Source organism: Mastigoproctus giganteus, chromosome 11 (genome assembly GCF_048544385.1).
Source record: "Mastigoproctus giganteus isolate SK-2022 chromosome 11, ASM4854438v1, whole genome shotgun sequence".
Classification (NCBI taxonomy): Eukaryota; Metazoa; Arthropoda; class Arachnida; order Uropygi; family Thelyphonidae; genus Mastigoproctus; species Mastigoproctus giganteus.
This window is the reverse complement of record NC_143585.1, coordinates 163872913-163899986: the sequence shown is the minus strand read 5'-3', so window position 1 is coordinate 163899986 and position 27074 is coordinate 163872913. Positions and strand designations below refer to the sequence as shown.

Genomic DNA, 27074 nt, shown 5'->3' with positions numbered 1-27074 from the left:
CCCCAGGTCCCTTTCATTCTCTACCACTGTCAGTGTAGTACCACAGAGTTGATAACGTTGCTCTGGGGTTGCTGTTTCCCATGTGTAGTACTTTACATTTGTCAATGTTAAACTTCATTTGCCACCTCTCAGCCCATCTGCTCAACCTTTCCAGATCCTGTTGCAGCAGCATAGTGTCAGTAGTGTCCTTGACAACCCTGCCTACCTTTGTATCGTCTGCAAACTTCGACATTAAGCTTGATATACCATCATCAATATCATTTATAAATACAGAAAACAATAATGGACCCAACACTGAGCCCTGAGGGACTCCACTAATAACATTAGTCCACGACGAGCAGTGTCCATTGATTACCACTCTCTATCTTCTCCCCCTCAGCCACCCCTTTATCCACAGCAGCAATTTGCCTCCAATGCCACACTGCTCCAATTTGTGCACCAGTCTTCCATGTGCAACAGCATCAAAAGCCTTTCTAAGATCCAAGTATATAATATCAAAGTTATTCCCTGCATCCAGTTCCTTTGAGACTGCATCATAGTAACAATCAAATTGGTCAGGCAAGACTTCCCTTAACAAAACCATGCTGTGTCCAAGCTATAACTGAAATCTTGTCTAAATGATCCTGCAGTGCTTCTTTAACTAGTGCCTCAATTAATTTTCCTGGAACAGAAGTTAAACTCATAGGTCTATAATTACTTGTGTCAGCCTTTGATCCTCCTTTGTGAATTGGGGTCACATTTGCACATCTCCAGTCTGTGAGTACCTCCCCTGAGTCCAAGGAAGCTCTCATAATTATGGCAAAGGGTTTGCTTACTTCCTCTGCTGCCTCCTTTAATATAACTGGATAGATCCCATCCACCCCGGGTGCCTTTCTTGTGTTTATCTTCAACAATTTCTCCTCCACTTTACTCTCAGTTATTACAAGATTCTCTAGCTTACTGCTAGAGTTGAATACACCTCTGGCTTTCCCCTCGCTAAATAACTCCTCATGTGTGAATGTCGATGCAAAATATTCATTTAGTTTGTTAGCTACCTGAGCAGGATCATCAACAGTTGACCCATCAATATCAAGTGGACCAATCTGATTCATCCCGTTCCTTCTAGAGTTTACATAAGTAAAGAACTCTTTGCTGTTTTTCTTTGCATCCCTTGCCAAAGATTTCTCGTAATCTGCCTTCGCCTGCCTAACCTCCTTGGTAACTTGGTTACAGATCAACTTGTATCTATCATAGGCTTCTGTGTCATGTGTTAATTTGTATGTATCCCATGCATGTTTCTTCTCTGCCATATGCCTCATTAGTTCATCTGACATCCATTTAGGCCTAAACCTTGAACAATATTTCTTAGTTGGTATGTAAAGCCTAGTAGCTTCCAAGATAAGTTCTTTGAATGCTTCCCATTTTGCATTTGCTGTTGGTAACATCATCAGTTGGTCCCACTGTATAGAATTTAGATACTGTCTCAGTCCGTCGTAGTCGCCTTTACGAAAGCAATAACCCTTCCCTTTACCCCTAATGGTAGTTACCTCTTTCAGTAAATCCCACTTCAGCACACTGTGATCACTGCCACCTAGTGGTTCATTTATCTGCAGATTCTTAATGCATGAAGAATCACTACTGATAATCAAATCAAGAGTATTACTCCCTCTAATTGCTTCCTGAACATGCTGATGTAGAAAACAGTCATCCAATAAATCCACAAAAGCCTTGCTAATGTGTGAGTGACCAGCCCCCAAATTCCAGTCAATATCTGGGAAATTAAAATCTCCCATTATAAGACTCTCTGATTTACTGGCCCACTATTTCCCTGTACAGTTTATTATTATACTCATCAGAGTCATTAGGCCTATAGCACACTCCTACTCTCAATTTTGATCTCCCAATGCTTATGTCACACCAAACTGACTCGACAGTGCACTGTCCAGCGATGTCCACTGGCTTCACTTCCTTGGATTTTATGTATTTCTTAACTAATAGCATAACCCCTCCTCCCTTCCTATCCAGTCTATCCTTTCTGTAGACATTGTACTCCCAAAATTCCAGTTCTGCATTCCTTATATCTGTGTGACACCACGTCTCTGAAATCCCAACAATATCTGCCTTTGATGTTTTGAGCAATACCTCAAATTCATCAAATTTATTTACTAAACTCCTAGCATTGGCGTACACGCAACTATACATGCATTAAGAGAGCTAAAGGGATTATTCCACTTAGTGATACTCGTAAATCCTATCCGACCACCTGTCCCACATACCGAGAACTTGCGCTGGTCAAGGGCTATTCCAGATGCGAACAATGGGCTCTGGTCAACCTTCTACTGTAGGCACCCTCTTTTGGAATTAGGAGAGAGTGGTTTTCTTTACAAATAATCGAATAATTGTTTTGCAGAAGCGTGCTTTTTTCCGTAAATGTTTCTGTAAATTTTTCATATCTCTATTTACATGGTTACAGTACCTCAATGACTTCCACATTTTGGACAGTTTCAAGAAAAGAAAAAAAAAATTCAAATTTAAGAACTGGTTCAAAGAGCTAATGAGAATATCGATGACAAGAAAAGAAAATGAGGATAACGAAGGTATTAAACCTTATAAACATGAAATGTTGGCAGCTTTTGAAACTTCGTTGTGGCCTGCAGCATGAAGATGTTCCTGAGAATACAAGAGTTAAAACAAATGCGAAAATTTTTTAAATGATCGATGTACAGTAAATACATTGTACAACAAAAGATAACCAAATATTTTGAAAAATAATTCGTCAGTGTACTAATATCGTCATACCATACAGTATGACGGAAAACTATTTAAAAACTCACTAAGTTTGTGTCACATGTGATGGTGCAGCTGTTATGATGGGTAGTAAAAGTGGTGTTACAAAACTAATGAAACAAAAATTCCTTTCTTTAATAGTGTGGCATTGCACTAATCACCGATTAGAACTATCAGTTGGTGATACTATGAAATCTGTTGCAGGTATCGATAGATTTAAAGCATTTATTGATAAACTTTATGTAATGTATAATGCGTCGCCAAAAAATGCCAGAGGATTGAAGGTGTGCGCAAACTCGCTGGATATTGAACTATTAAAAATTGGCAGAATTTTAAGCATACGATGGGTGGAATCGAGCTTCCGGTCTGTTTTGGCTGTTTGGAATAACTATGAAAAATTAGTTAATCATTTTCAAGAAGCAAAGAATGACTTTATGCGAGACCAAAAAGAAAGATGCACATATGAAGGTTTTCAGAAGAAAATTACGACTACAAACTTCATATTAGACTTAGGTTTAATGTGTGATGCTCTTCAAGAATTATCAGACTTAAGCTTGGACTTGCAGGAGCGCGATATAGATTTGTACAGGGTGAATAAAAAAATAGAAATTGTTGTACAACTTTTTCTTGAAAGACAAACAGTTCCGGGACAGTATTACAGAAATGCCGCCAAAGCTGCCAAAAATCTACGATTTCAAGGAGTTTGACCTCATGGGACAGACTACAGAAATTATTCTCCAATCGATCCAGAGGCTTTCTACAGGACTTTGAAACAATCATTAGCATTAGCATTAGTAGAGGCATTTGATGCAAGAAAGCAAGCTTATGCAGCATCAGCCAAAAAAAAAAAAAAAAAAAACCCACTTCCACTTCACCCCTCTGTTCGTTCAAAATACCTGTCCAGCTGAGCCTTAAACTTATTTAGGCTATCAACCTCCACCACAAGGGATGGCAGTCTGTTCCACCAACCAACCACCCGCTGGCTAAAGGCAAATTTCCGCACATCTATCCTACATCTGTCTTTCCTCAATTTGAATTTATGCCCTCTCAGGTGAATTTTCTGAGCTAGAGGAAGAATCTCATCAGCATTGAGCATGCTTAAACCATTCAAGGCTTTATACACCTCTATCGGATCACCTCACTGGTGCCTAGTCTCCAGACACTGTAATTTGCAAAACTTAAGCCTTTCTTCGTAAGAGCACCCCTTTGTTCCATTCACTAATCTTGTTGCCCTTCTCTGTACTCGTTCCAGCAGCTCTACATCCTTCTTGAAATGAGGCCTCCAGACCTGTATCCAGTACTCTAGGTGTGGCCTGACCATTGCCTTATACAATGGAATAATCACCTCCTTATCCCTGCTGGAAAAATTCCTGTATATCATTGACAATACTCCATGAGCTACTCTTGCAGCCCGTCTGCACTGCTCAGAGAACTTCATATCTGCCTGCACAATCACCCCCAAGTCCCTTTCATTCTCTACCACTGTCAGTGTAGTACCACAGAGTTGATACGTTGCTCTGGGGTTGCTGTTTCCCATGTGTAGTACTTTACATTTGTCAATGTTAAACTTCATTTGCCACCTCTCAGCCCATCTGCTCAACCTTTCCAGATCCTGTTGCAGCAGCATAGTGTCAGTAGTGTCCTTGACAACCCTGCCAACCTTTGTATCATCTGCAAACTTGGACATTAAGCTTGATATACCATCATCAATATCATTTATAAATACAGAAAACAATAATGGACCCAACACTGAGCCCTGAGGGACTCCACTAATAACATTAGTCCACGATGAGCAGTGTCCATTGATTACCACTCTGTCTTCTCCCCCTCAACCACCCCTTTATCCATAGCAGCAATTTGCCTCCAATGCCACACTGCTCCAATATGTGCAGCAGTCTTCCATGTGCAACAGTATCAAAAGCCTTTCTAAGATCCAAGTATATAATATCAAAGTTATTCCCTGCATCCAGTTCTTTTGTGACTGCATCATAGTATCCAATCAAGTTGGTCAGGCAAGACTTCCCCTTAACAAAACCATGCTGTGTCTGAGCTATAACTGAAGTCTTGTCTAAATGAACCTGCAGTGCTTCTTTAACCAGTGCCTCCATTAATTTTCCTGGAACAGAAGTTAAGCTCACAGGTCTATAATTACTTGTGTCAGCCTTTGATCCTCCTTTGTGAATTAGGGTCACATTTGCACATTTCCAGTCTATGGGTACCTCCCCTGAGTCCAAGGAAGCTCTCATAATTATGGCTAAGGGTTTGCTTACCTCCTTTGCTGCCTCCTTTAATATAACTGGATAGATCCTATCCACCCCGGGTGCCTTTCTTGTGTTTATCTTCAACAGTTTCTCCTCCACTTTACTCCCAGTTATTTCAAGATTCTGTAGCTTACTGCTAGAGTTGAATACACCTCTGGCATTCCCCTTGCTGAATAACTCCTCATGTGTGAATGTCGATGCAAAATATTCATTTAGTTTGTTAGCTACCTGAGCAGGATCATCAACAGTTGACCCATCAATATCAAGTGGACCAATCTGATTCATCCCCTTCCTTCTAGAGTTTACATAAGTAAAGAACTCTTTGCTGTTTTTCTTTGCATCCCTTGCCAAGGATTTCTCGTAATCTGCCTTCGCCTGCCTAACCTCCTTTGTAACCTGGTTGCATATCAACTTGTATCTATCATAGGCTTCTGTGTCATGTGTTAATTTGTAAGTATCCCATGCATTTTTCTTCTCTGCCATATGCCTCATTAGTTCATCTGACATCCATTTTGGCCTAAACCTTGAACAATATTTCTTAGTTGGTATGTAAAGCCTAGTAGCTTCCAAGATAAGTTCTTTGAATGCTTCCCATTTTGAATTTGCTGTTGGTAACATCATCAGTTGGTCCCACTGTATAGAATTTAAATACTGTCTCAGTCCATCGTAGTCGCCTTTACGGAAGCAATAACCCTTCCCTTTACCCCTAATGGTAGTTACCTCTTTCAGTAAATCCCACTTCAGCACACTGTGATCACTGCCACCTAGTGGTTCATTTATCTGCAGATTCTTAATGCATGAAGAATCACTGCTGATAATCAAATCAAGAGTATTACTCCCTCTAGTTGCCTCCCGAACATGCTGATGTAGAAAACAATCATCCAATAAATCCACAAAAGCCCTGCTAGTGTGTGAGTAACCAGCCCCCAAATTCCAGTCAATATCTGGGAAATTAAAATCTCCCATTATAAGACTCTCTGATTTACTGGCCCACTCTATTTCCCTGTACAGTTTCTTATTATACTCATCAGAGTCATTAGGCCTATAGCACACTCCTACTCTCAATTTTGATCTCCCAATGCTTATGTCACACCAAACTGACTCAACACTGCACTGTCCAGCGATGTCGACTGGCTTCACTTCCTTGGTTTTTATGTGTTTCTTAACTAATAGCATAACCCCTCCCCCCCTTCCTATCCTGTCTATCCTTTCTGTAGACGTTGTACTCCCCAAATTGCAGTTCTGCATCCCTTATATCTGTGTGACACCACGTCTCTGATATCCCAACAATATCTGCCTTTGATGTTTTGAGCAATACCTCAAATTCATCAAATTTATTTACTAAACTCCTAGCATTGGTGTACACGCAAGTATACCTGCACCTGTTTCTATTCTTAGCTACCCTAACACAACCCATCAGTAGAAAGCGGGCTGCTTGATAGTAAAAGTGCTGATTTCACAGCATCGGCCCAAGTACTTGATAGGAAACATTGGCCCGAAGACATTAACTCTCAAGTGACATTTGGTGAGAATGAAATTAGAAATTTATCAATTAGGTTTAAGTTAAATGAAAGAGATACAATTTATGGGTTTCGGGAATACCTAATTGAAAAGACGATTTCGGAAGAATTGAAGAATTTAATGAATGCTCTGAGTAGGATACCAGTTTCATCAAGTGAATGTGAACGAGTATTTTCACAAATGAATCTGATCGTCATCCCAACCAGAGCTTCAATGATGACAAAAACAGTTTCTTCACCACTGGTTCTTAAAATTGTAGACCCGCCGCTGACACGCTTCGATCCAGCAAAATATGTTGATTCATGGCTGCTTCGGAAACGTCATCTAGCAACAGACACAAACAGTAAGAAAAGAAGTCGGAATATTGGGTCGGATGAGAACTTAATAAAAATTTGGAATATTTTATAAAACTTCATTATGAAATTATTTTTACTTATTTTTTTACTTAGTACTTATTTTTACATTTTACTTATTATTTTTTATTTATTAAATAAGACTCACCTTTGACTTATTTTTTATATACTTGTATAATAAATTTATGCTTAATAAACTGTGTGTTAATATAATTAATTTGTCGTTCTTATTCCAAAAACATTACTACTGAAGTAACAATATCAGGAAATAAGTTTTTAGTTTACTTTTCATATCCTTTTAATTTTCAATTTTTCCTGATAGCAAAGAATGAGTACCGGCACCTATTTTTTACAAAAAAAAAGCACTGTTAACACTAATATGGTTATAACAGCAAATGTATGTCTTGAATGTGTTGGTTATATGTGACAGTATCTTTTATATGCTTTGCTGTATTATGTAATTATATTCCTTCTGATATATAGTATCTTTTATATGCTTTGCTGTATTATGTAATTATATTCCTCCTGATATATTAATTTCTCCTCTTCTAAGATCATTGTGTCATGTAGCAATTGCTTTACTACCAAGTTGTAATTGCTATGCATTTTTGTTTTACTGTGAACGTATTACATGCAGTAAGTTTTTCTTTTTTTTCAGTCTTAGATACTATTTTAACACACGAATGCTGTGCGCAGCAGCAAATGTAATTTTATTTGCTCTGCTGAATAATAAATAAATAATAATGATAAACCAGTTCAGATTCTAAAATCAGTTCTTGCAAATTGAATTATGATTTAATCACCTTCACCTAAGCATCTGTGGAGGGACAATAAAATGTAATGAAATAAGAAAACAAAAGAAAATATGTAAATAAGTGACTATAGTGTATGGTAATAAATTTAGCATTTCAAGCTACAGTACTGTATATTTAATCAAATACTAACTTCAATGAAAATTAATTCAAGTGAAGAGAATACAGATACATATTAACTCCAGGGGCTCAACATCTGGTGAGTATGGCTTGGCACACCCAGGGTCCTGAGCTGGATATCAATCATTCTTCTCTTTCTTGGTGATTTCCTTCTACTACTTCTCTCTCTCTCTCTCTCTCTCTCTCTCTCTCTCTCTCTCTCTCTCTCTCTCTCTCTCTCTCTCTCTCTCTCTCTCAGGGTAACTCAGATTTTTTTTTTTTTTTTTTGCTGGTGCAGCATAAGCCTCAGGCTTCCTTTCACCATAGGGCTAATAATAATAATAATGTCCAACTCACTAAAAATATGAAACCAACATATACAATATCACTGAAAACTCACCTCCTTCAATGGAACTTTAAATGGCACAATGTTTGTTGCAGCTATTACATTTCCAATTGGAGTGTACAACTGCCATCTAAATTTTCAAAAAAAAAAAAAAAAAAAAAAAAAAGAGGGGTGAAACTAAATTAAATTAAATAAGAATACTGTGAATTTTATACTGCATTATACTCCATTATGGTTAATATATACATTACAACAGTTGTTTAACAATGTATCAATGGCTACTGTTTCACTGTTAGATGTGCTACACAAATAAACTGTACTGCTGATATTTCATTACTTATGGGCTCACCCTTGTATTAAGGTCAGCCCATAATTAATACCTCTAGGCCAACAAATATTTTTGTAACTGAGTTAGTATCATGAAGTTTTATATACTGTTAGTATAGATAAAGATATAACAACACTAAAATAAAAGTTTCTGTCTATTACACATCACAAGATATTAGCATTAGCAGAGTGCAAGAAAACATGCTTACACAGAATCAGCCAAAAAACAAAAACAAATAAATAACTTCCAATTTCACTCATCCATTCACTGCCAAAGTTTGCCCATTTCTTCCTTGAATTCATTTAAGCTATCAATGTACACAACAATGTATGGAAGTTTGTTCCAGCAATCAACAACCCGCTGGCTAAAGGCAAATTTCCACACACCAATTCTACAACTGTCTTTCCTCAATTTGAGTTTATGCAGCCTCAGGTTCGTAATCACAGCAAATGAAGAATCCCTTCAACATTGAGCCTGCTGAAACCATTCAAGGCCTTAATACACCTCAGTCATATCACCTCAAAGGTGCCTAGTCACCAGATGCTGCAATTTGCAGAACTTGAGCCTTTCTTCAGAGAATACTCCTTTGTTCTCCCTCACCATCTTGTTGTCCTTCTCAGTACTCATTCTAGAAACTCTACATCCTTCCTAAAATGAGACCTACAGACCGGTATGCAGTACTCAAGGTGTGGCTTGACTACTGCCTTATACAAAAGGATAATCACCTCCTTATCCCAGCTAGCAAAATTCCTGTATATCATTGACAAGATTCCATGACCTGCTCTGGCATCCTGTCTACACTACTCAGAAAACTTGATATCTGACTGCACAATTATCCCTAGGTCTTTTTCATTCTCCACTACTCTTAGTGTAGTACCACAGTTAGTACATTTCTCTGCTACCCATATGCAGTACTTTGCATTTGTCAATGTTAAACTTCAGTTACCACTTCATCTGCCCAACTTTTCTAGATCTTGGTGCAGAAGCGTACGGTCATTAACAACCCTGCCAAGCTTTGTGGCATCTGCAAACTTGGACCATTAAGCCTGATATACCTTTCAATATCATTGAGAAATATACAAAACAATGGGTCAAACACCAAAACCTGGGGGACTCCACTAATAACATTGATCCACGAATAGCAGTGTCCATTGATTACCGCTCTCTGTCTTCTCCCATCCCTTAATGTCATACTGTTCCACATTTGTACAGCAGTCTTCCAAGTGCAACAGTATCAAAAGCCAAGTATATGATATCAAAATTAATTTTTGCATCCAGTCCTTTGTAACCATATTGTAGAATCCAATAAAACTGGTCAGACAAGAGTTCCCCTTAACAAATCCATGCTGTGTCTGAATTATTAAAACAGTCTTGTCTAGATGATCTTGCAATGCTTCTTTAACTAGTGACTCCATTATTTTCCCCGGAACAGAAGTTAAACTAACAGGTCTGTAATTACTTGTGTTACTCTTCGATCCCACAATTGTGAATTAGGGATACATTTGCACATCTCCAGTCCGTCAGGAACTCTTGAGTCCAAGGATGCTCTCATAATTATGGCTAAGGGTTTGCTTCCTTCCTTTGCCACCTCCTTTAATATAACTGGATAGATCCCACCCACCCTAGGTCCTTTGATATGTTTAACTTCAACAATTTCTCCTCCACTTTGCTCTCAGTTATTACAAAATCATTTACCTTCCTGTTAGAATTTAATAAGCTTCTGTGCTCCACTTCCCTACAGAATTCGTCATGTGTGAATGTAGATGCAAAATACACATTCTTTTGTCAGCTATCTGAGTGGACCAATATGATTCATCCCCTTCCTTCTAGAGTTGATATAAGTACAGAAGTCTTTGCTGTTTTTCTTTGCATCCTTTGCCAAAGATTTCTCGTAATCTGCCTTCGCTTGCCTAACCTCCTTGTGTGACTCGATATGCATCCCACCCATTTTCCTTCTATAGTCTCATCATCTGACATCCATTCAGGCCTAAATCTTGAACAGTATTTCTTAGTAGGTATGAAAAGCCTAGTAGCTTTCAAGATTAATTCATTGATTGATTCCTATTTAGAATTTTCTATTGATAATGTTCATTAGTTAGTCCACTGTATAGAATTTAAAAACTGTCTGAGACCACCGTAGTTACCCTTACAAAAGCAAAAACACCTCCCTTTACTCCTGATGACATTTACATCTTTAAGTAAATCACAAATAACTACACTGTGATTACTGCCACCTACAGGTTTCTTTATATGCAAATTCTTAATGCATGAATCATCGAATAAATCCACAAAAGACTTGCTACTGTGCAAGCGACCAACCCACACTGAAACTTGTGGTTGCAACTGGGTTGAATTTGAAAGTGTCTGCAATTCTGCCCAGACACGATAGAAGGGAGCATATGATGAGAGCCTTGTCGATTAATTCGGCCCTGGAAAGATTGTGCAAGGGTCAAGGGGTGGAATTTTTTTTCAGCCTGGACTGTACTTGTTAACAGGAGAGACTGCTTCTACAGGGATGGGATACACTTAAATAGAAGGGTGCAAGAATATTTGCTGATGCTATCGAGGCAGTGTTAGGTGGGTCGGGAAACTGCTAGCTTGGGGGGATACAAAGTATAATAGATTAACAGTAGCCACTGGCAGAGGTGAAAGTGATTCTTGCACTGCTTCTATTGGAATGAGCAGAAGCCTGAAAAACAAGATGCAGGATATTTCAGAGACTACTGGGAGTCATTGCGGTACAAGTAAACACATGGGTTGTGTTAGGGTAGCTAAGAATAGAAACAGGTGCATGTATACTTGCGTGTACACCAAGGCTAGGAGTTTAGTAAATAAATTTGATGAATTTGAGGTATTGCTCAAAACATCAAAGGCAGATATTGTTGGTATATCAGAGACGTGGTGTCACATAGATATATAAGGAATGCAGAACTGGAATTTGGGGAGTACAACGTCTACAGAAAGGATAAACAGGATAGGAAGGGAGGAGGGGTTATGCTATTAGTTACGAAAAACACAAAATCCAAGGAAGTGAAGCAAGACGACATCGCTGGACAGTGCAGTGTCGAGTCAGTTTGGTGTGACATCAGCATTGGGAGATCAGAATTGAGAGTAGGAGTGTGCTATAGGCCTAATGACTCTGATGAGTATAATAAGAAACTGTACAGGGAAATAGAGTGGGCCAGTACATCAGAGAGTCTTATAATGGGGGATTTTAATTTCCCAGATATTGACTGGATTTTGGGGGCTAGTCACTCACACACTAGCAAGGCTTTTGCGGATTTATTGGATGATTGTTTTCTACATCAGCACGTTTGGGAGGCAACTAGAGGGAGTAATACTCTTTGATTATAATTTGAAGAATCACTACTGATAATTTGATTATCAGTAGTGATTCTTCATGCATTAAGAATATGCAGATAAAGGAACCACTAGGTGGCAGTGATCACAGTGTGCTGAAGTGGGATTTACTCAAAGAGGTAAGTACCATTAAGAGAAAAAGGAAGTTTTCTTGCTTTCGTAAAGGCGACTACGACGGACTGAGACAGTATCTAAATTCTATACAGTGGGACCAACTGATGATGTTACCAACAGCAAATGCAAAATGGGAAGCATTCAAAGAACTTATCTTGGAATGCTACTAGGCTCTACATACCAACTAAGAAATATTATTATTATTATTATTATTATTAGCCATATGGTACAAGGAAGCCTGAGGCTTATGCTGCACCAGGCAAAAAAAAAAATTTCTGAATTTACCCAGAGAGAGAGAGAGAGAGAGAAGTAGAAGGGAATCACCAAGAAAGATAAGAATGGTGATATCCAGCTCAGGACCCTGGGTGTGCCAAGCCCATACTCACCAGATGTGAGCCCCTGGGGGTATTGTTCAAGGTTTAGGCCTAAATGGATGTCAGATGAACTTATGAGACATATGGCAGAGAAGAAAAATGCATGGGACACATACAAATTAACATGTGACAAAGAAGGCTATGATAGATACAAGTTGATCGGTAACCAAGTCACAAAGGAGGTTAGGCAGGCGAAAGCAGATTACCAGAAATCTTTGGAAGGGATGCAAAGAAAAACAGGAAAGAGTTCGTTACTTATGTAAACTCTAGAAGGAAGGGGATGAATCAGATTGGTCCACTTGATATTGATGGGTCAACTGTTGATGATCCTGCTCAGGTAGCTAACAAACTAAATTAATATTTTGCATCGACATTCACACATGAGGAGTTATTCAGCGAGGGGAATGCCAGAGGTGTATTCAACTCTGGCAGTAAGCTAGAGAATCTTGTAATAACTGAGAGTAAAGTGGAGGAGAAATTGTTTAAGATAAACACAAGAAAGGCACCTTGGGTGGATGGGATCTATCCAGTTATATTAAAAGAGGTAGCAAAGGAAGTAAGCAAACCCTTAGCCATAATTATGAGAGCTTCCTTGGACTCAGGGGAGGTACCCACAGACTGGAGATGTGCAAATGTCACCGCAATTCACAAAGGAGGATCAAAGGCTGACACAAGTAATTATAGACCTGCGAATTTAACTTCTGTTCCAGGAAAATTAATGGAGGCACTGGTTAAAGAAGCACTGCAGGATCATCTAGACAAGACTTCAGTTATAGCTCGGACACAGCATGGTTTTATTAAGGGGAAGTCTTGCCTGACCAATTTGATTGGATACTATGATGCAGTCACAAAAGAACTGGATGCAGGGAATAACTTTGATATTATATACTTGGATCTTAGAAAGGCTTTTGATACTGTTGCACAAATTGGAGCAGTGTGGCATTGGAGGCAAATTGCTGCTATGGATAAAGGGGTGGTTGAGGTGGAGAAGACAGAGAGTGGTAATCAATGGACACTGCTCATTGTGGACACTGAACCCTGAGTGGAGTCCCTCAGGGTTCAGTGTTGGGTCCATTACTGTTTTCTGTATTTATAAATGATATTGATGATGGTATATCAAGCTTAATGTCCAAGTTACAGGGTTGTCAAGGACACTGCTGACACTATGCTGCTGCAACAAGATCTGGAAAGGTTGAGCAGATGGGCTGAGAGGTGGCAAATGAAGTTTAACATTGACAAATGTAAAGTACTACATATGGGAAACATCAACCCCATAGCAACGTATCAACTCTGTGGTACTACACTGACGGTGGTAGAGAATGAAAGGGACCTGGGGGTGGTTGTGCAGGCTGATATGAAGTTCTCTGATCAGTGCAGATAGGCTGCAAGAGTAGCTCATGGTGTATTGTCAATGATATATAGGAATTTTTCTAGCAGGGATAAGGAGGTGATTATTCCCTTGTATAAGGCAATGGTCAGCCCACAACTAGAGTACTGTATACAGGTCTGGAGGCCTCATTTCAAGAAGGATGTAGGGCTGCTGGAACGAGTACAGAGAAGGGGAACAAGATTAGTGAATGGAACAAAGGAGTGCTCTTACGAAGAAAGTCTTAAATTTTGCAAATTACAGTGTCTGGAGACTAGGCACCAGTGAGGTGATCTGATAGAGGTGTATAAAGCCTTGAATGGTTTGAGCGGGTTCAATGCTGATGGGATTCTTCCTCTTGCTCAGAATAATCACCTGAGAGGGCATAAATTCAAATTGAGGCAAGACAGATGTAGGATAGACGTGGGGAAATTTGCCTTTAGCCAGCGGGTGGTTGGTTGGTGGAACAGACTTCCAATCCCTTGTCATGGAAGTTGATAACCTAAATAAGTTAAAGGCTCAGCTGGACAGGTATTTTGAATGAACAGAGGGGTGAAGTGGGGTTTTTTTTTTTGGCTGATGCTGCATAAGCTTGCTTTCTTGCATCAAATACCTCTACTAATAATACCTAGACTTCCAATCCCTTGTCATGGAAGTTGATAACCTAAATAAGTTAAAGGCTCAGCTGGACAGGTATTTTGAATGAACAGAGGGGTGAAGTGGGGTTTTTTTTTTTGGCTGATGCTGCATAAGCTTGCTTTCTTGCATCAAATACCTCTACTAATAATACCTAGACTTCCAATCCCTTGTCATGGAAGTTGATAACCTAAATAAGTTAAAGGCTCAGCTGGACAGGTATTTTGAATGAACAGAGGGGTGAAGTGGGGTTTTTTTTTTTGGCTGATGCTGCATAAGCTTGCTTTCTTGCATCAAATACCTCTACTAATGCTAATGATAATAAATATCTGGGAAGTAAAAACCTCCATTATAAGACATTCTGATTTACTGGCCCACTGTTTCTGGGTATAGTTGTTCATTGTACTCATAAGAGTCATTAGGCCTATAACACTTCTATCCTCATTTTTGCTTTCCCAATGCTTATGTCACACCCAATTGACTCAAATTGCACTGACCACTAATGTCAACTAGATGCACTGCCTTAGATTGTGTGTTTCTTAACAGCATAACACTTTCTCCCTTCATGTCCTGTCCATTCTTTCTGCACACTGTACTCCCTAAATTCCAATTGCACATTCCTTCTATCTGTGTGACAACACGACTCTGATATCCCAGCAATGTCTGCCTTTGATGTCTTGCTCAGCACTTCAAATTCTTCAAGTTTATTCACTATACTCCCAGCAGTGTTCTCCATAGGACATAGCACCACCTGGTTAATTTAACTGACCGCCTGGCTAAAATCTAAGTGATTCTCGCCGTACCGTATGGTACTGCTCAATGATCTCCATCAATATTAATTTGAACATACTATGCAATCGAGGTCAATGCGACAGGAGCATATAATGCTAAATTATGCAATTAATTTTTGCTCTGGATCAATTAAGTCACATTCATAAATAACAGAAAATTTTATAATATTGCAAAATATTACACTTCCCCACCAGGCTACTTCACATAATGCCACCCGGTCAGCAAAATTTTCTGGGAAGAACACTGTCCTAGCATTGGTGTACATCCAAGTATACATGCACTAGTTCTTACTCTTATTTACCCTAACACAGACCATATATTTACTTGCTTCATGATGACTCCCAGCAGCTCTTGAGATCCCCAGCAACTTGCCTTCCATGCTGCTGTTCATTCCAATAGAAGCAGTGCAAGGATCACTTCCTTGTCTGCCTGCAGCTACTGTTAATATATTAGTCTGTGTATCCTTCCCCAAGCTAGACATTTTCCACCCTACCTAACACTGCCTTGATAGCATCAGCAAATGTTCTTGTACCCTTTATATTTAAGTGTATCCCATCCCTGTAGGAGCAGTCTCACACAGATCATGCTGAGAAAAACCTTACCCCATGAGCCTTGCACAATCTCTCCAGGGCTGAATTGATTGACTAGGTTCTAATCACATACTCCCTCTCATCGTATCTAGGCAGAATTATGATGAGTGAAATGAATTATAAAGAGTGAAACTGAAGTCCATTTCTGACAATGGTCCTTTTTCAAGTCAGGAGAAAACTTTAAAAAAAAACGTGTCCAGATTGATGAAAAATTGAGAAAGGATACCAACAAGACACTACTAATGACATTCATAGTTAGCTTACAAATTTTAAAGGACATATTATCCATGACATTTGTGACGAGTCAAGGGGTGGAAGACCAAAGTCTGTGTTCACTGAAGAAAACACAAAGATTTTGGATGGAATGGTTCAAAAAGATAAGAAAATAACCAGATATGCAATAATGCAAGCACTATAGTATTCAAAGAGAAATGCAACCCAGAAACAATCCAGTACAACCCAGAAACTAAAGGACAGTCAATGGAATGGAAGACAAAAAAATCCCCCAAACAAAAAAAAAGGAAAAATGTTAAAACCTAAAATGAAAACTGTGCTTCTTGTTTCCCTCAATATTAAAGGAATGAAATTATTATGGCTGAATACATTCTACCAAATCAGATTGTCAATCAAACATACTTCATTGAAGTTCTGATGAAGCTGTGTGAAAAAATTCAAAGGAAGAGACCTCAATTGCAGAAGGATGGTTGAATGCTGCTGCATGAAGACAACGTTCCAGCATATAACACACTCTGTTTGCCAGTTTCTGGCCAAAAAACAAATCCAGGTGTATGAACATACACCCTACTTGCCACACCTAGACCACTGTGATTTTTTTTTCTCTTGCCTAAACTGAAAACTGCACTTAAAAGAATCCATTTTCAGCCCACTGAAAACACTCAGAAAAGAATGACCGAAATGTTTAAAGGGCTTACAGAAGATGACTTCCAGAAATGTGTCTATGCTTGGAAGAAATGTATGGAACAGTGTGTGCAAGCCATGGCAATTTAGAAAGGGATAACCTGTAAGGAATGAAATATTTCATCATATTTATTTTATCGTATCAGTCTCATTATATAATAGCCACACTTCGTATAACAGATGGAATTGAAAACAGAATTAATAATTGAGGGAATCAGTATATAACTTATGATATAACTGAAGCAGACACTTTTTCTATATGATGGCATTCTAGTTTGTTGAATTGTAAAAGAAAAGTTTTACAAATTTCCTAATCCTGTATAGTACCCAAATAAACTAACATTATTAGTACAAGGAATTTGCTTACTGTGATCACTTCAGGACATGGGTTAATTGATAAAAATAACCGATAAAACAAGAATGCAAGCTGTTCAGAATGTTTACTGATCCACAACAGAAACGTGTATATAAACAGTGCAAGTGGACAGAAAGAAAATTTTAAAAAAAAGCAATACAAGGAAATATTTAAAAATTACAGCTGTGAATTACAGGCTCCAAAAAAGTGATAAGTGTTTGCCATTTTATTTACCTAATTGTTATTTTATATTGTACTTTATAAGTAGCCTTATAGTTCTAGTTACGCTGGTTATTTTTATTTTTAATAAGAGTTTTGTAGATTACTACTTAATATACGTAAAACCATTGTTTTGTTCAAATCTTGCAACCATTGTTTTTGTATAGAGAGTGGTAGGGAATTCAAATTTTTAATTGCGGTAACTAGGTAGCTCTTACATAAAATTATATAGTGTAATAAGCATCACTGCATTTAGGATTCTATTAAATAGTGTAGTATTGACAATTAATTAATGAAATTTATTGTTCTTATTAATTTAAAATACCATGCCCCACACTAGAGCAGCAAAGCAACGGACACAAAGTGGCAGGAGCACTGTGACTTGGGAGAGGGGCGATTCTCCAAAAAATCACAGCCTAAAAAAAATGTACAACTTGTGAAATGTTTGCCGAACTCTCTGGAACAGAACATGATCTAGCCAAGGAGGATGTCTGTGTGTGCCAGGTGCAGAGAGTGTCTAGAAATTAGGCTTCAACTCAGCATTCTAATGGGCGTCAATAAGAGCTTGAGATGTAGAGTAGATACCCTCGAAGAAATTAATATAAGGGGCCCATCAAGCTCTCAGCTGACCAACTCAACACCAGAGCTCACTCCTGTGAATCAGGCAACACAGCGGCAAATCTCCAAGGCAGAATGTGCTGGTCGAAAAGGAACTAGTTATTGTTGGTGACTACTGTCAGGGAGACGGGTATTATATATTGTGTAAAAAGGATAGATGGAATAGGACGAGGGTATGTCTCCCAAGGACAAAAGTTGATGACATTGTGAAGCATATATCATGTTTTAAGGGCACAAAGGGTGATACTGTTGTACACATTGGCACCAACATTAAGAGTAGGAGATCTGCAGATTTACTTAACAAGTACAGGTCAATGTTGCAAAAAAGTCATGAGTTAGGGTTAAATTTGAAAGTGTCTGCAATTCTGTACAGACACGATAGGAGGGAATACATGATGAGAACCTTGTCAATCAATTCAGCCCTCCATGAGCCTTTCACATTTCTGAATCAATTCAGAAATGTGAAAGGCTCATGGAGTAGAATTTTTTTCAGAGTAGTCTATGCTTGTTAACAGGACAGACTGCTTCTACAGGAATGGCATACACTTAAATAGAAAGGGCGCAAGAATATTTGCTAATGCCATCGAGGCAGTGTTAGGTGGGTCGGAAAACTGCTAGCTTGGGGAGATTCACAGACTAAAAGGTTAAAAGTAGCCGCAGGCAGAGGTGAAGGTAATTCTTGAACTACTTCTATTAGAATAAGCAGCGGCCTGGAGCGAAGGGGTGCTGGGGGTTTCAGGGACTGATGGCAGTCATCGTGAAACAGGTGGGTATATGGGATCTGTTAGGGTAACTAAGAATAAGTGCATGTATAATTGCATGTCTCCCATGCTAAAAGTATAGTAAATAAATTTGATGAATTTGAAGTGTTGGTCAAGACATCAAAGGCAGATATTGTTGGGATATCAGAGACATGGTGTCACACAGATATTAGAAATGCAGAATTGGAATTTGGGGAGTACAATGTGTACAGAAAAGACAAGACAGGATAGGAAGGGAGGAGGGGTTATGCTGTTAATTAAGAAAAACAAAATCAAAAGAAGTGCATCCAGTTGATATACAGGTAGTCGTCGACTTACGACCTATGCGCTTTACGACTGCTACTGCATCTTGCACCGCGTTTAAGTCTGAACTGAGCATACATACAAGATTGTTGCTATGAAGAATGCTATACACACGTCAACCCCCTCTCTTAATGCAGTGCTCTCAGATTTTTCTACTACACTCACACGCCCTATCCGGGTCCCTGTAGCCCAGAAGCCTAATGGGAACGGCTGTGCGTGTAGCATCAGCCCACTGCCCAGTAACATGTGTTTGGTGCGAATAAGCTAGTCTTAATCCATTTAGTCAGCTTTGTCATTACAGTCGAACAAAACATCTTACCGATGTATGTATGTATGTTATGATTCATGCGTCTCGATCTCTGTTTGCATACATATTACGTTCACTATTTTTGGTTCAGTTATATTTGTGTTACAATTAGCATTTTTTTAAAACCTATAAACATGTCAACCAAGAGGAAAGTGCCTTTGTCTATTCCTAGACCTGTCAAGAAAGAAAGAAAGGCCACTGATTTAGACACAAAATTGAAAGTGATCAAGCAGTATGAAGAAGGAAAGAAGGTGAACGCGATTGCATGTGATTTTAAGTTATCTCATTCTACAGTGTCGACAATTTTGAAAGACAAAGAAAGGATTCGTGAAGTTGTTAAAGGTTCGGCACCCATGCGAGCAACAGTGATAATGAAACAACGTACAGGGCCCATCCATGAAATGGAAAAATTGTTTCTTTGGATGGAAAATCAGATACAGAAGCGAACACCCTTAAGCCTTCTTACAGTGCAGTATGAGGCTAGAAGTCTCTTTCAGATGCTGAAGAAACACGCCAGAAAAGACTACACTCAGACATTTATAGCAAGTACAGGATGATTCAAAAGAAGATTCAACCTTCATAGGGTTCGAGTCACTGGAGAACCAGCAAGTGCAGATGTGGAAGGAGTTCAAGAGTTTGTTAAAAGTCTGGATGAAATAATTACGGAAGGAGAGTATCAACCAGAGCAGCTTTTCAATGCGGATGAGACTGGACATGCGGATGAGACTGGACTGCAAGCTCTCGAATTTTGGGACAGCAAGTGGCTCGAGAGCTTGCAAATTAGTTCTACTGAGAAAATATAAATAGAGATAGGGGCACACGCATTCATCCCCTCTTTGAGGCGGTAATCCTTGGAGTGGATAAACGTTTTTGCCTGAAACGCTCCCGAGCCACTTCCGGTTCTGATGGGAACTTGTTATTGTTAATTGATTTTTAGGAGCACTAGCAACTAAGGCCACATTGCTCCGGGATATGCGGTGGTCATTCCCTGACCTTCCCGCATCCTCCGTATTTGGTGGTGACGGGCTCGAACCCCGGTCTAATCAAGAAGCGTGTGCTACGCACTGCTGCTCCTTCCCACCTGGCTACGGAGGCGCCCTGATGGGAACAGTACACGTTCACGTGAGACGCACCGTGAACCTGCTGGTATTTAATGATGCACCGCAGAATAGAAATTACACTGTTGAGAAAGAAGGCAGAAGCCTTTGAAAGCTTCAGTTAGTATTTTAGCACTTTTATGTTTTATTATGTTTAATAAATTATGTTTAATATTATGTTTATTATGTTTACCTAGTATGTTTTATTGCATTTTAAATTCGGTATTTTGTTATCCTGTATATCACAGTCGTCTTATTTTAAAATTACTATCAGTAATATGGTATTTTGTCTGTAAATAAATTTATTGTAAATATTAAATATTTTAAAAATTTGGGTTTTTCGTCTTTCGTTTTATTCCATGGTTGGTGAGAAACACTAAAAATCATAGTTTAATAGCATTGACGTAACTTGCATCCTTTGCAATGCTGTATAACAATTTCTCCCCACTTCCACGACAGTAAGTGCAGTTTATTCCAACAATTAGCATTAGTAGAGGCATATGATACAAGAAAGAAAGCTTATACGGCATCAGCCAAGAAAAAAAAAAAAAAAAAAAAATTCCCAATTCACCCATCCATTTGCCCCAAAAAGTTTCAGTTCTTCCTTGAATTTATTTAAGCTATCAACTTCCAACAACTACCTGCTGGTTAAGGCAAATTTCCACACATCTATTCTACAACTGTCTTTCCTCAATTTGAATTTATGCCCCCCTCAGGTTCTTAATCTGAGCAAGACAGAATCTCATCAGAATTGAGCCTGCTCAACCCATCAACCATTCAAGGCTTTATACACCTCAATCATATCACCTTGCAGGTGCCTTGTCTCCAAACACTGCAATTTGCAGAACTTAAGCCTTTCTTGGTAAGAGAACCTCCCTTTGTTCCCCTCACCAATTGCGCTGCCCTTCTCTGTACTCGTTCCAGCAGTTCTACATCCTTCCTAAAATGAGGCCTCCAGACCTGTATTTAGTACTCAAGATGTGACCTGTCCATTGCCTTATACAAGGGAATAACACCACCTTACCCCTGCTAGCAAAATTTTTGTATATCATTAACAAGACGCCCCATGAGCAACTCTGGCAGTCAGTCTGCACTGCTCAGAAAACTTCATATCTGACTGTACAATTACTCCCAGGTCATTTTCATTCTCCACTACCCTGAGTATAGTACCGAACAACTAGTACGTTACTCTGGGGTTACTGCTACCCATATGCAGTACTTTGCATTTGTCAATGTTAAACTTCAGTTGCCCGTCTCAAGTTTAACTTTGACAAATCCTCTCAAGCACATCTGCCCAACTTTTTTAGATCCTGTTGCCGTAGCATACTGCCATTATTGTCATTAACAATAATGGTTGTTATTGTTAAATTAGTGGTATTGAAGGTTGGCAGGGTTGTTACCCTGCCAACCTTCAATACCACTACCGCAATATGGGAGAAGTTCTGAATTGTACTGTGAAATTCAGACCTCAGATGAGACAGGAGTCGTTATTTGAAGAACAGCGATCTTGCAACTTCAATACACATTACAATACTTCAATACACAATATACATACTAAAACTGATGTTTCTGAATTCTATAGTATAATTCAGAAACATTTCTATATTAGTTTATTTGTATACTTTACAGGGTTAGGAAATTTAAGTTATTGTTTTTTTACAATCACATATACTTTAATTTCACCATAAGTAAAAACTGTGTTTTTAATTATATTTTTATGTAATATTTATTTTATGTGATGTCTTTAAGTCTAAAACAGCATCTATTATTTATGAAGTTAATTTTATTGTATGTTTCAATATCCTCGTGTGACACTGCAATGACCAAAAGACAAAATATTAAATAAATATTTTTGTATGTTTACCTTTTTATTATAAACAAATTTCATGGTGATATGTGTGTGTAGGTTATACGAAAATTTAATCCACACACACACCACTCACTCAACACTGCTCAGTCGGTCAGACTGCTAAAGTGGGAACAATGAGAGAACATTGTTTTATTGCCACATTTTGTCTTGTTTTTACCAAAGTAAAGCATAAATTTCTTTAGTTACTTTCATGGAACAAAGATAATAAATTTCATTCCCTTCATTCGTAGCATAGGTATATTACATATGTAATATACCTATGCTTCATATTACAGCCTGCAGTCCTCATATCACACAGCAGCCTGCCAACTAGCCAGGGAATTAACCCCAGGGGCTCACATCTGGTGAGTATGGGCTTGGCACACCCAGGGTTCTGAGCTGGATATCATCATTCTTCTCTTTCTTGGTGATTTCCTTGTACTTATGTCTCTCTCTCTCTCTCTGGGTAACTTGGGAATATTTTTTTGGCTGGTGCAGCATAAGCCACAGGCTTCCTTGCACCATATAGCTAATAATAATAATAATAATAATAATAATTTCACAATAGAACAGTTTTCATTTGCTCTAAAATTTCATTTTCTGACATTTTAAATAAAATTTCTGTTTGCATGTGTTACATAGTATCTCACCATTCTTCCAGCAATTAACCACCTGCTAACTAAAGGCAAATATCCACACATCTATTCTACAACTGTCTTTCCTCAATTTGAATTTATGCCCCCACAGGTCCCCGGGGGCTCACATCTGGTGAGTATGGGCTTGGCAAACCCAGGGTCCTGAGCTAGGTATCATCATTCTTCTCTTTCTTGGTGATTCCTTTCTACTTCTCTCTCTCTATCAGGGTAACTCAGGGAATTTTTTTTTTTTTTTTTCGGCTGGTGTAGCATAAGCCTCAGGCTTCCTTGTACCATATGGCTAATAATAATAAAAATAATCTGAGCAAGCAGAAGCATCCCATCAGAATTCGTGTGCTCACCCATTCAAGGCCTTATACACCTCAATCAGATCACCTCGCAGGTGCCTAGTCTCCAGCCACTGCAATTTGCAGAACTTAAGGATTTCTTGGTAAGAGGACCCCTTCATTCCCCTCACCAATCTTGTTGTCCTTCTCTGTACAAACTCAAGCAACTCTACATCCTTCCTAAAATGAGGCCACCAGACCTTCACGCAGTACTCAAGGCGTGGCCTGACCATTGCCTTGTATAACGGGATAATCACATCCCTGCAGGTGTCACTTCATTAAGAGAAAAGGAAGGGTAAGCTCTCTTTCAAAGAACAGTCAAAATGAACAGGTTCATATATTAACAGGTATGTTATAGAACAATTGGTTCTATAACATACCTGTTATGTTTATTACAGTTGCTCTGAAATAAACACTGTTGCTTATGATAAACTTAAGCATTGCCTTATACAAAGGGATAATCATCTCCTTTTCCCTACTAGCAAAATTCCTGTATATCATTGACAATACCTCATGACCTGCTGTGGCAGCCTGTCTGCATTGCTCAGAAAACTTCATATCTGACTGCACAATTACTTCCAGATCTTTTTCATTTTCTACTACCATAAGTGTAGTAGAAAATGAAAAAGTAACCCCAGAGAAACTTACCACACAGTTGGTAAGTTTCTCTGGGGTTACTTCTACCCATATACAGTACTTTCACTGTCAACGTTAAACTTCAGTTGACACTTCTCAGCCCATTTGCCCAAATTTTCTAGGTCCTGTTATAGTAGCAGACTGCCATTACTATCATTAACAACCCTACCAACATTTGTATCATCTGCAAGCTTCGACATTAAGCCTGAAATACCTTCATCAATATCATTGATATATATATATACAATCACCTATAATCACCTTTTCCCTACTAGCAAAATAATATCATTGACAATAACCTGCTCTGATAGCCTGTCTGCATTGCTCAGAAACCTTCATATCTGACTTATTATGAGATTAACCAATAGGTGATTGTTACCTAACTCATCTTTATATTCATTGAGGGAATGTGGATAGCAATGACCAAAAGATGTGAAATATTAAACATGTTTAAGAGCAGCTTAAGTTTATCATAAGCAAGTCTTTATTACAGAGCAACTAATAAATATAACAGGTATGTTATAGAACCAATTGTTCTGTAACATACCTGTTAATATATGAACCTGTTGATTTTGACTGTTCTTTGAAAGAGCGCTTACCCTTACTTTTCTCTTAATGAAGTGACACCTGCTGAGTTTCGCACTTCGCTATGAGATCATGCTTGTAAAATTGCTTCTTTAAGGATGGTCACTTGGAGCAACCAAATGAGTAGTAAGGGCACTTATTTTAAGTGCTGATAAAAATTTCTACCCAAAAGCCTTTCAGGCTCCCTCAGGTCTTCAGTTAATTCAGAGGGCTAACAGCATAATTCCATCCTACTTACGTGGCTAAGCAGAATTGAAAGAGCATGAATATTTTGACCTAAATCACAGCATTTTTTCAGCATGGCCCTATATTTAGACTACAAATTATGAGTTTGTGTGGTTTTTTATCATCATTAAGTCCTGACAAGTAATAATTCTCCCTTTATACCACATAAAATCTGACACTCTGTTGGTGATATCACCAATTGTTGCCCCTGGAAGATACATGATTAGATTTCACCTGTTCTTATTAAAAAAGATAACCATTTCCCTTACAACTTTAATCTCTCAACAAAACTAAATCCTCTTGAACCAGACTAGTGTCCACTTGACTGTTTTATTATGTTGCTCAAACTGGAAATACATCAGTTGGCACATCACTAGACACCTGAATGCCTGACGAGTTCCCGGTTTTACTGTCTCTAGGGCAAACACCCCTCAGTGACTCCACATCTAGTCATACACTGAGTTTTAATTTGAGAACCCTTGTTGTTGTTGTTGTTGTTGTTATTTGGTTTTTAGGAGCATTAGCAACTAAGGCCATATTGCTCCGGGATATGCGATGGTCATTCCCTGACCTTTCCGCATTCTCCGTATTTGGTGGTGACGGGCTTGAACCCCGGTGTAATCAAGAAGCATGTGCTACGCACTGCTGCACCTTCCCACCTGGCTACGGAGATGCCTATTGAGAACCCTTGACAGCAATTATTTCTTTAAACAAATTCACATCAATGCACTACGATAATTGCAACCTAAAGATTTCTTTTACTTGAAGATTCTTAACACAAGTTTTAATTTAAAAGGGCATTTACGTAGTGAACCTTATGACATTTAATTATTTTTACTCCGATTGTAACTTTAATTAGTCTGCCCTCCTAAATCCCTTTTCTCCATTTTTTGTTCTAATCTCTTTCCTACATTTTTGTAGTCCTTTTAAACAATGGTGTCAGGCATATTTGCATGGACTATGCCAATAAATCAAGAGCCATATTAAAGGATAATAATAAGACCATTTGTGAGGTGATCTGTCCAATGCTTCTTTTGCAAGCAATAAGTTAAAAACGCTGGTTTAACCAAAATCGAGTTAGCATTAGCATCAGTAGAGACATGTGATGCAAGAAAGCAAGCTTATGTAGCATCAGCAAGAAAAAAAAAAAAAAAAAAATTTCACACATCCATTCCCTCTAAATGTTTATCTAGTTCCCCCCCTTCAATTTATTTAAACTATCAACTTCAACGACAGATGGAAGTTTGTTCCACCAATCAACAACCCGCTAGTTAAAGGCAAATTTACGTACATCTATTCTATAACTGCCTTTCCTCAATTTGAATTTATGCTCCCAGGTTCATAATCTGAGCAAGAGGAAGAATCCCATCAGAATTGAGCCTGTTCAACCCATTCAAGGCCTTATACACCTCAATCAGAATTTAAGCCTTTCTTGCCCTCACCAATCTTGTTACCCTTCTCTGTACTCGCTCAAACAACTCTACATCATTCCTAAAATGAAGCCTCCAGACCTCTATGCAGTACTCGAGGCGTGGCCTGACCATTGCCTTATACAAAGGGATAATCACCTTTTCCCTACTAGCAAAATACCTGTATATCATTGACAATACCTCATGACCTGCTCTGGCAGCCTGTCTGCACAACTCAGAAAACTTCATATCTGACTGCACAATTACTCTCAGGTCTATCATTTTCTACTACCCTAAGTAGTTCACCACACAGTTGGTTCGTTAATAATAACCACTACTACTCCGACCTGGTCCACTAAGCTAAGCTATACATACGATCTAACTACTACTACAAAACTGCATTAATCTTTTCAAATATCACATGCAGTAAATAATAATCAAATAATAATAATAATACTAAAGGGCTGATCAAAATAATCAAATAAGAACCAGCAGATGTTTTTCACAATAACAAAGTAAGCCAAATAAAACAAGAAAACAGAAAAATATTACCGTTCGGGTATTCTATGCTTCGGCATAATTTTCACGTAAAATCACAGAAATACAACCAGGATTGCCAGTCCGACAACTTCCACTAACTTTTAAAAATTTCCAAAAAAGATTACAAAAATAAAAAATAAATAAATGATGTTAAAAAAAAAAAAAAAAAAAAAAAGGAAAGAAAGAAAAAGAAATACCGGTTAACTACAAGAAATGAGTTAAGAGATACCGTCTAACACAGCAATTGCGCAATAATATTATAACAGCTGGACCATCAAAGATTAGTTATAATTTCGTTTCGTATATGGTGATTTTTATGCTATCTAAATTAATATTTACTTTATTTCTTTTTTCGAAAATTTAAACCTCATTCAACTTTATTATTTATTTATCTAAAAACAATAAATATTCCCTGTAGAATGCGATAATATTCCTCAGGGTGACTGCTTTTTTTAAGTGAACATATACAAGCACTGTGACATCAAAAATCACGAAATTTTTCGTTCACTGTAAATATGATATTCGAGAATAACTAGGAAAGTCTAGATAAAT

General features: G+C 38.3%; 1 protein-coding gene across 1 annotated transcript in view; it reads right to left on the bottom strand.

The window, feature by feature from the left end:
• The window catches only part of LOC150078549 (RNA/RNP complex-1-interacting phosphatase homolog), a 205501-nt gene extending 178824 nt beyond the window's left edge, over positions 1 to 26677 (bottom strand). The window contains exons 1-2 of the mRNA XM_090384698.1: positions 26535 to 26677; positions 8213 to 8288 (exon numbers count right to left, since the gene is read on the bottom strand). Coding sequence (XP_090240824.1) covers positions 8213 to 8288; positions 26535 to 26560 — 102 coding nt within the window. The 5' untranslated portion in view covers positions 26561 to 26677. The remainder of the gene's footprint in view (positions 1 to 8212; positions 8289 to 26534) is intronic.
• Positions 26678 to 27074: the final 397 nt, after the last annotated feature.